The sequence below is a fragment of the Pantherophis guttatus genome, chromosome 9 (assembly GCF_059756535.1).
Source record: "Pantherophis guttatus breed Tessera chromosome 9, ASM5975653v1, whole genome shotgun sequence".
In the NCBI taxonomy this organism is placed as follows: Eukaryota; Metazoa; Chordata; class Lepidosauria; order Squamata; family Colubridae; genus Pantherophis; species Pantherophis guttatus.
This window is the reverse complement of record NC_142071.1, coordinates 11,269,327-11,279,757: the sequence shown is the minus strand read 5'-3', so window position 1 is coordinate 11,279,757 and position 10,431 is coordinate 11,269,327. Positions and strand designations below refer to the sequence as shown.

The following is a 10,431-nucleotide window of genomic DNA, read 5'->3' as shown; positions in this document are numbered from 1 at the left end:
AAAAAATTTAAAAAAGTACATTCACCCAATTCATCCAAAGCAACCTTATAACTAATCAAGTGCAAAAATACCATATTACATCTCCAAAAGTTATGGAAATTTTATTTTCCTTTAAAGGAAATTTCAAAAGCACATATTCTCCCTCCTCAGTTTGAAAGAGGCAAAATTTGGGGACATTCCCCCCCCCCCATTCATTGACTCATGCCAACTTTCTGAAAGGATCACTTACCTAAAGTTAAAGTTATATGACTTCTGCTAGATCAAATCGGCCGTCCATGAGATCCAGCATACAAAGTTATCCCATCAGATGTTTTAAAGCCCATTCAATATTTTAAAAAGTCCCCAAACAGAATATAAAGCAATAACCTTCTTCCACACTTATTCCCCAGCAAGTGATGTTCAGAACAATATCAGTATGAAGACATCACAATAATTAAAGCTTAGGAATCTTTCACTAAAACAACCCCCACCCCCCTATTTATGGGCCAACATGATGGGATGTAGAACAAATGCTATGTTTTGGGGTGGGTTGAGGAGTCACAGTTCCATTCTTTGGCAGAAGTTCCAGGTAGTAAGAAGATCTTGGAAAGGTTCCACTAAAATAGACTCTCACTGTGCTAATAAAGTCTTACACATTTGCATTGACCATCCTTATTTAATTTGAACAGGCTTTGAATCTAGTTTATCTTGTAAAAATAGAAATTGTTGGTGGAGTTCTCCTACAGGGCGAGTGTTACATTTATCTTACTTATGAAATGCCTGAAGCAAGCTATCCAGCCCATGTGCCTACTTCACCCCCTGGTCTGCTAAGAATGCTACGGACAAGAAATTAGAAAAATAACTTGATCTCTGTGTGTTGAGGAATATGCTTCTTGCTTTTCTCCAGCAAAAATTCTTTGGTCCTCCGCCATAAAATGTGCAATAATGGGAAGTTGCTGGCAGAAGACTCCCATTTGTCAGCCAGCAATAGTCCATACTCATTAGTTGCAGCCACATTCTTCAATTACCATGTCTTCATGATGACGGACCCTTATTCTTCCCTTCTCATGATACAGCATAGACAACGGACTTAACCTGATTGGCGCACAGGATGGGCAGGGCACTCGGTTAGGCTGATATACCTTTAGCAAGCTCTGTGAAATAGAAGAGGAAATCATGAGCATCACCTGTAAGAATGGACCTAGAGAGATCAAGAGGATTTACTATTATGAACTTGCAGATCCTGATTTCAATAAAGGAGAATATTTATAACTCAGGTTTGACATAAGGGGTCCTTGGTTCTCTCTGAGCTGGGTTGTTTTCTTGCAGACATCTCATTACCCAAACTAGGTAACATTATCAGTGCTAGTCTGGTGATGATACCTAGTTTGGGTAATGAAAAATCTGTAAGAAAACAACCAAGTTCAGAGAGAACCAAGAATGCCTGGCTGGACTCTGATTCACATGAGGAATCACCAAAACATTCAGAAGGCTCAGCCATCAAAAGTATTCTGCTTTTAGACAGATATGCCAATCAAACCAACAATTGTACTTTTATTCAGTAAGGAAAAGGATCTTTTATTTCTTCCAGCAGTTTACTTGTTCAGTTTACTGAACAAGTTTACTTGTTCAGTCAAGGGTTGTTCTGATTTTATTTATGCTCAGTGGGATGGATTGCAGACTTTCAATGTTGTGTTTTGCCTTGAACAACAAAGCATCCTTAAAATTTGCTTCACAAAACAACATTGGCCCCCTTATTTCTAAAGGTAAAGTGGAACTTCTAAATGTGAGTCTATATTATAAACTAGCATGTGCATAATTTTAGACAAAGGCCACTCTACTACTGCTTCTTAAAACCTTGCTTTTCCAGTTCCTCTGCAAAGAACTGGGACGTATCACTCTACCAAATCCCACCCACACTCCTTCATACCTGAACATAAGCATGATTTGTTGGTTTGAAGGTCTCATCGACAGGTGATGGACATTCTCCTTCACATCGATAGGCATTATACTTCTTGGGATGCACAATCCAGCTTCCAAAGCCAGTCTTATCAAAATCCACCATCATATCGACTCTTTTGCATAGAGATCTGCCTTCTTCTGCCCACTTGGAGGATTGGAGTGTGTTCAGTTTAATTCTTTGTTTTTGTTTCCTGTTCCTACGATGGCGACGTCCTCCAGTTTCTTTGGTTGTGTTATCAAACAGAACATACTTGGACATCTCTACAGTTTTAATGAGACTTGAACCCTGAGAAGGCTCCATGGGTTCCTTATCTTTGGAGAAGATCACCAAGAGCGCTCTATCAGGCCCATTGTGGACAAAATGCTTCTCATCTTCTCTAGAATTATTATGGGCATGCTTATCCTGGAATGCACCTGCTGTTGGGTTACTATTGTCCTCAAATATATTCCCCTCTTCCCAGTCTTGCTGTGGGACTTCTGGAATCTCAGTACCTGATGGCATCCCTTGGTGGAGCCAAAGATGTAATAAGCTAGTGATGTTGAAGACTTTCCAGGGTGAACGGCTGAGGGAGAGGCTACTCACAAAAGAACCAAGAAACATCCTATCTGTGCAAGTCTGATTCCTATAACATGTGTAGTTGTGGCTGTGATAAATATGCACAGTGATATTTCTAGATTGAGAGAAAGTCAGTAGATGAACCCGGAGCTGTGCCAGCTTGATATCATAGCTGCGAGAGATGGAAGTCATGTCAAAGGAGAAATCCCAATGGTCCCCAAATTGGAATGAAGCTGGAAGACAGCAGAAGGATAGCAATTACACAATAAAGTTAATGCTTTGAAATGTTAGCATAGATTCCAAAACTATTCCAAAAATATCATGTAGTAGGAAGATATTTCAATAAGAAATAAAATTAATGAAGGAAAATGTGATGTTAGAAGAATGTTCAGCTATGTATGTTCAAATTTGTAATTGGGACACTATTATATTTGCTCAATATAATGTCTCCTCTCCTAGATCAAACTTGGGGAATTAATTTTTCTGATTGTTTGCATTCAAAGATGAGTGCAGTTTATAAGACCCATACATTCACCAATCCATTCATGCTACTTTTCCTAAAAGTTTTCACTTCCTAAACAAAGTTACAAATTAATGGAAAGACCAATGCCTGGTGCCTTAACCACTAGATCAAACTCATTCTCAAAGCTTCATATCCTTCCAATATTCTCATCACTTAATCTTCATCACTATAGCTCAAGATTTAAAGGGGAGTATGTTAAACTAAACACCTTTTGATTGTTCGCACATTTACACAAACCCATAGTTCCAACCTCTGTTTATTTTGTGATCCTAGAAAGCCATTTTAGTCTAGTGGTTAAACCATCAGGCTAGAAATCTAGAGACCATAAATTCTAGTTCTGCTTTAGCCACAAAGTCAATTTGGGGCAGTCACTTTCCTTAAGCCCTAGAATGGAGGCAATGGCAAACCACTCCTGAAAAACCTTGCCAAGAAAACCACAGGGACTTGTCCGGGCAATCCCTGAAAAAAAACACACGATTGAACAGAAGGGGGGGAAGCTAATTGCAGTTCATTTATAAATCATGCTTAAGCAAGGACCCGGAATCTTCCTTATCTAAGTTGAGGCACTAAGATCAAATAGGTTACTGAAGGAACCAAGTGGAATACTTCTCTGCCACCTCCTGCTTCTTAGCTAAACTACAATCAGGTTAGAAAGATCAGAGCATGTTAATCCATGCTTTTGTCTCACCAAAAAAGAATGAGACTTAAATACCAAGGTAAGCATATGAATTCCACGATCATCAATAACAATCAAGACATTAGTGTGCATTCTCACTTATTTAGGAATTTAAGAACCATTGCACAAAACAATGGATTCTTAATTTGCTAATTAGCTCTTTTGGTTGGCATCTAAGAGAATGGGCTGCAAATTATGCCTCCAGCCTCTGTCCGATACTGGAAAGGTTGCCCTAGTAACCAAGCCATTAACTTTCAACTCAAGTCTTTGCTGAGAGTTAGTTTAAGGTTAAGGTTAAGGCATCAGGCAAGAAATCAGGAGGCGGTGAGTTCTAGTTTTACCTTAGACATAAAACCAGCTGGGTGACCTTGAGCCAGTCACCCACTTTCAGCCCTAGGAAGGAGACAATGGCAAAGCATTTTTAAAAATCCTTGCTAAGAAAATTGCAAGGGCTTGTCCAGGGAGTTACCAGGAGTCACTCTGATCCAAAGACACACACACACACACACACACACACACAGAGAGAGAGAGAGAGGAGGGGGAGGGAGGGAGGGAGGGAGAGAGCAGTCTCTGCTCGTCCAAACTGGCAATATGGGGAGAACAGCAATAGCCTATTTGTAACATTTATGAAAAAGATAAAAGGCAAAAAAAATGTGTTTAAACTGTTCTGTGAATTATTCTCTTTGTGTTTCACAACTAAAGACATTGGCAGTCTGTACTTAAGACTTACAAGAAGGAAAAGCTTCTGGGGGGAAAACTTTTATAAGCAACTAATATTAACCTGGGCTTGCCAATAGTCCTCCATATATCTCTGCAAACTATTGCTCACATCTCAGTGTCTTCCAGCTAATTCTTAATATCCAGTATTGGTTAATTAATTAATTGGGTTGTGGATGTTCAAAGACCAGATCTTATTAAATGCCAATGAAATCTGGATTCCACATCCTGGGTTGCTTTGATCATTCTAAAAATCTGGGTGGCTCAGTGGTTAAGATGCTGAGCTTGTCAATCAGAAAGGTCAGCAGTTCGGCAGTTTGAATCCCTAGCATAGGTCTCCTGCGTGAGCAAGGGGTGGGACTAGATGACCTCCAAGATCCCTTCCAACTCTGTTACTGTTATGGGTTCTCATTGCTTACAAGATCAAAGATGATTCTATGGCTTGCAACTTGATGAAAGGAAGGTGGTCTAGAAACACAAAATATAAATCAATCTTACTGAGTTTCATGGCAAGTAATGGAACAGCAATGGGTTGCTTTGATTATCCCTTCCCACTCTTTGTAACATCCTTGAAAGGCTGTAATCATTTATTAGGATTTGTTTTAAAAAGTGGAAAAGGGATGGGAGGGAAATTCAAAGTTTTATAGCATCATAATGGACTTTGCAGAGCTGAACAGAACAAATAAGAAAGACCGGGAGAAAGTTGGTAGTTCACACATCTGAGAGTTAGAGGCCTGTGTGTGTGTGTGTGTTAAGAAATCCCAGGATTAACTGAGTTACATCCAATCAAAAGGATCAAGTATCTAGGGATGGCATGGAGCTGGTCATTACATCTTGAGACTCCCCAACTGGAGAACATTACTAAAATAATAATCAGCCAGCATCAGTACTCTGTTATTCATTGAGATTGATGAAGTGGCAGTTATTGCAATGAATAGATAGATAAGATAACCTTTATTGTCATTTTTTACTGTTAGCACACTGGCACACATTAAAAATGAAATTCTGTTGCCTGCTCTCAAAAGAAAGTATGCATCTATACACATACATAGCACACATATACACATGTTTTATACATACGTATGTATGTGTATGGGTTGATATATTTACTTTCTTTGGAATATATAAGGACCCTGCTCAAGCATCGCTTACATGCTATGCCCTGAATAGAAGGAAGTGAACTACCAGTAATCTTTTCTGCCATCCTCACCAGTCTCTGCACTGCCTTCTTGTTCTCAAGCAGTCATGCCTCCAAACCAGACAATAATACAATACGACTGGATGCTCATGCCTCTAACTCTCAGATGTGTGAACTACCACATTTTCCTATTTGCTCTGTTCAGCTCTCCAAAGTCCACTATGATGCTATCAAATATGGAATTTTCCCTCCATCCCTTTTCCACTGTAAAGTTTTTAAAATAACTCCTAATTCATTATTACAGGTTTTCAAGGATGTTACAAAGAGTGGGAAGGATAATCAAAGCAACCCATTGCTGTTCCATTACTTGCCATGAAACCCAATAAGATTGATTTATATTTTGTGTTTCTAGACCATCTTTCTTTCATCAAGTTGCAAGCCATAGAATCATCATTGATCTTGTAAGCAATGAGAACCCATAACAGTAACAGAGTTGGAAGGGACCTTGGAGGTCATCTAGTCCAACCCCCTGCTCATGCAGGAGACCTATACTAGGGATTCAAACCACCGAACTGCTGACCTTTCTGATTGACAAGCTCAGCGTCTTAACCACTGAGCCACCCAGATTTTTAGAATGAATTCCACCAACTCATACTACCACATTCTGAGTGGTTCAGGGCTGTGAATATATATGTGTGTGAGTTTCCATATGAGGATGATGCACATGGAACCTGTTCATGCTATTCCTCTGGGCTTCTCTCTATATATAATACTTTAGGCTAAAATGGGTTCAGTTATCAGTGGTCTAGAAATACCCAACTACTGTAGTATGAACCAACTTATCAGGGGAAGGAGTTACATTCTGCTTGCTGCACCCAAGGTTAGGCTTGAGCATATGTGTTTTGAAGAATGAGTGCAGAGACACATGACAAGGACCCTCTCTGTGGAATGTGGAAACCCAGTCATGTTTCTGAAGTGGACTTGCTCACGCTGTCTAAGAAATGGGTGCTTTTGCAAGCCAGTGTTCCCTTCCTTTGAAAGCAGTGAAGGAACCTGCTGCTCTGCTCCTTTTACTTTTACCTGCCAGCAGGTTAGTGTCTCCCACTCCATGCCCACCTTGGCTCTAGGGAACTTTTACCTGCAACCTTCCAGGGAATCCTTCATGAATCACCTGCATCTCCCCAATACACAAAGGTGCAGAGTTTGTCACTTTGGTACCCCATTCCCACCCAGGAATATCTGCAGGATGTCAAAAGAGTGAAGGATGTGGATTGGTCCTCCTCTGCAGACGACTGCGGGGAGTGGGGGGGGGGGAAGCCGGGGTGGGGGCCGCAATCCACAACGAGGAATAGGGAACGGGGGTCTGGAACCTCACAGTCACCCTATCACCCCTTTCTAAATGCAAGCCCAGTCCTGTTATCCCTCTTAGATTATTATTATTATTATTATTATTATTATTATTATTATTATTATTATTATTATTATTATTATTATTATTATTATTATTATTATTATTATTATTTATTAGATCAAGAGAACCGCGGAACTTACTTCGAGCCACCAGGCTGAGGATGGAGTCGGATTCTTTCAAAGCCGAGGCTTCGGCAGTGGACTGACCCAGGTGATTGCCGGCAAGCAGGGAACGGTAGAGGTGCAGCATATACACCGGGTACGCGGCTCTGGGGTGCCGGAGGCGGACAGGGTCTGCGGCGGTGGGCTCTTCGGCTCGCTGCGGGGAGAAGCCGGTAACGGCAGGCTGGAAGCCGACCAACAGGTTCAGGAACGCCAGGGTCCAAAAGGCCCGCTTCAGGATCGAAATGAATCTGGAAGACATCTCCGGAGCGGGCTTGGCAGGAGCGGAAGAATTTCTTTTCCTTTCCCTTTCCTATCTTCTCTTCTGCAAAGCTTCTCTCTCTCTCTCTCTCTCTTTCCGTCCCTCTCCGGAGCAACTTCTTCTCTTTCTCTCTCCAGCCTCCGTCCCCTCAATAGCCCGCCCAGTTTTTATACCTGGGCTGCCTAATCTTGCCAGCCTTTGATGTCAACAAACTGTCCGGATTTCGACGTCCTCCACACGTTCCCTATTCTCATGCAATTCTCCACCCCACGCCCCGCACCACCACGAGGAAGGGGTGACGAGAACCAGCAATTAATTATCCTCCGCCTTCCCCTACATCACCCCAAGCGGGATGCGAGCGATGTGATTCTTTCACAGATGCTTGAAAAGATGCTTGAAAAGAGCCAGATCTCTGATGGGCGCTCTTCAGCCGCCCCGCCTCCTCCGCTTCTTTCTGATTATCCTTTTTTTGATCTTTTGTTGCTAGAATCGGAAAACCCAGATCTCAATGGGAACTGAGCCGCTTGTGCGGCCTTTTAATCTTAGGGAAGATGAAAGTTGATGTGATCGAAATCCTGCCCAGGGGGAGAATTCATTTCGTTTTATCAGTGGTCTAGAAATACCCAACTACTGTAGTATGAACCAACTTATCAGGGGAAGGAGTTACATTTTTGCCTGCTGCACCCAAGGTTAGGCTTGAGCATATGTGCTTTGAAGAATGAGTGCAGAGACACATGAGAAGGACCCTCTCTGTGGAATGTGGAAACCCAGTCATGTTTCTGAAGTGGACTTGCTCACGCTGTCTAAGAAATGGGTGCTTTTGCAAGCCAGTGTTCCCTTCCTTTGAAAGCAGTGAAGGAACCTGCTGCTCTGGTCCTTTCACTTTTACCTGCCAGCAGGTTAGTGTCTCCCACTCCATGCCCACAGGCCTAATAAATTTCAGCATTAAGACACTATGGAAATAAACTTTGCCTCAAAATTAATACATTTTTTTATTTATAGTGTGTTTCTCTCCACCACATCATTCTACACACCAGTGCAGCATAGAACTCATAAGCAACCCCACCACATACAGAGAATGACAAATAAAAACACTGAGAGACTGAAATGCAGTGAATGGATTCAGCAATAATACATTATTATTGCTACTTGACAGCATCGAGAGGCAACAGCAAACTTACCCTAAGGGTGTTTTTGTTGTGGCTGGGGATTTTAATCAAGCCTGTCTAAAGTCTGTTCTCCCTAAGTTTGTGCAGTATGTGCAGCGTAACACCAGAGATAAGAATACTCTAGACCATATGTATTCAAAATTTTGTATTTTGTATGTAGTTATCTAGTTCTGTATGGACTCTTGGTATGCACATTTGTGCCTGACTGTATTCATTCATTTCGGGAGAGTGCCAAGCTTAAAAGCCTAACCTTCACATATTTATTTCTAAGGAAGGCTTTGTGTTACACTTTTGTAGTAAAAACAACAAAGAGTTTTCCGATAGTCTAGGGATTAAACGATTTATTATCTCAGATGTCTCCCTTTCATCTGACAAAAGTGATGATTAGCCCTTAAGATTAATCAAGTCTTTTTCTTTCTCTCACCTTCAGAGAAGGTGGCTGCACACTTCTGCTTCCAAAGGCTCCTTCTAATTGATTGCAACATCGAAGAGTTCTTTTAAAGCACAAAAATTATATTTGCTTATCTTATCATTTATGCCTATGCTTCTGAGACTGAGGAGCTGCAGATAGCAGACTGTTATGCAGTTGAATGTTGCTGATTAAATTGCTGGTCTTTGAAGTACTGGAAAAATCATTTCGCTCTATTAAACCTGGAAAATGCTACCATTAAAACACTTCCACACACACTTTTTCTAAATGTCAATATTGTGGAATATTGGGACACAATATTGTGTCAGGGCTCAGACCAAACTGAGTGACTCCAAAACATCTATTTGAATTCTTTCTCTGAATGTATGTCTGAGACTGTGTATTTGTTGATTTATTTACCTGTATTTATTTCATTACTTTATATGTTGCTTTCAGTCTGGAAGTTCCCATATTTTTCCCTGCAAAAGTATCTGGATCTGTGTGAATGGCTAAAATGATCCTGTGAGTTTCTATAGCTCTAAGTGAACTTGAACTTGGGTTTTCCTTCCTTCCTTCCTTCCTTCCTTCCTTCCTTCCTTCCTTCCTTCCTTCCTTCCTTCTTCTCACCCACCTTTTTCCTAGTACAAATCACATCAGCTCTTTTTTTTTAACTGAATGGACTTCGCTGAATAAAACAATGTAAACAGATTTTAAAGACCAGTTCATGAAAAAAAGAGTTGCTAACCCAATGTTTTATAACTGAGCATCTGTGCTCTGTGCACATATTAATCTATTTTATTTTTCCTAAAAGTGTAAGAGCCTGCATTCCAAAAATCTGGCTTTTCAGTTTTGCTTTAAACTAGGTTCATTCTAAGATTTCCTATTTTCTTTAGATTTTCTTTTTTAAATTATTCTCTCAGATCTCATGATTTGGATAGATTCCATTCATTTCTTATTCTCTTGATAACTTGTTAAAGGGGAAAGTTAATAGATATCCTAATAAAATCAACAAAATAGCCTGATTGTATGCCCATGAAATGTGGACATGGTGGCTTCCTTCCTTCTCCTTCCTTTCTTCCTCCTTCCTTCTTTCTTTCCTCCATCCATCCCTTTTCCTTCCTTCCTTCCTTCCTTCCTTCCTTCCTTCCTTCCTTCCTTCCTTCCTTCCTTCCTCTCACTCACTTTTTTTCCCTTCTCTCTCTTAATACAACAATTATTTGTGTATGTGCCCTTTTATTTCACCAAATAGGATAAAGATGAGGATTGGGGAATCTCAGCCATATTTGTCCTGACCTTCCTCCCCATATTTTTTTATTTCAGCTTTTCTATAATAGATTTTTACTGCCACCAAGCGGTTTTACAATTTTAGCACATATTTCTTTATAAATGCTTTGGATTCTATTCTTCCTTAAATTACCATGATCATACAACTTCAAAGTACTTGAAGAAGACCACAATTGTTACCAAC

General features: G+C 40.5%; 1 protein-coding gene across 1 annotated transcript; it reads right to left on the bottom strand.

The window, feature by feature from the left end:
* Window positions 1–490: 490 nt before the first annotated feature.
* Window positions 491–7,390, bottom strand: LOC117676967 (nodal homolog 2-A). The gene is made up of 3 exons (XM_034436810.2): window positions 7,103–7,390; window positions 1,910–2,730; window positions 491–1,133 (listed from the first exon to the last, which is right to left on the bottom strand). Exons 1-3 carry the CDS (start codon window positions 7,383–7,385, stop codon window positions 981–983), a joined length of 1,257 nt encoding a protein of 418 aa, XP_034292701.2. The 5' UTR covers window positions 7,386–7,390; the 3' UTR covers window positions 491–980.
* Between the last annotated feature and the right edge of the window lie 3,041 nt (window positions 7,391–10,431).

Excerpts from the sequence above, each read along its gene's own strand:
- LOC117676967 (XM_034436810.2), bottom strand. The coding sequence starts at position 7,385 with ATGTCTTCCAGATTCATTTCGATCCTGAAGCGGGCCTTTTGGACCCTG. Across the intron at positions 2,731-7,102 it reads CCTCAGCCTGGTGGCTCGAA|CTTCATTCCAATTTGGGGAC; the intron begins GTAAGTTCCGCG and ends GCTGTCTTCCAG. Across the intron at positions 1,134-1,909 it reads CAAATCATGCTTATGTTCAG|AGCTTGCTAAAGGTATATCA; the intron begins GTATGAAGGAGT and ends TCTATTTCACAG.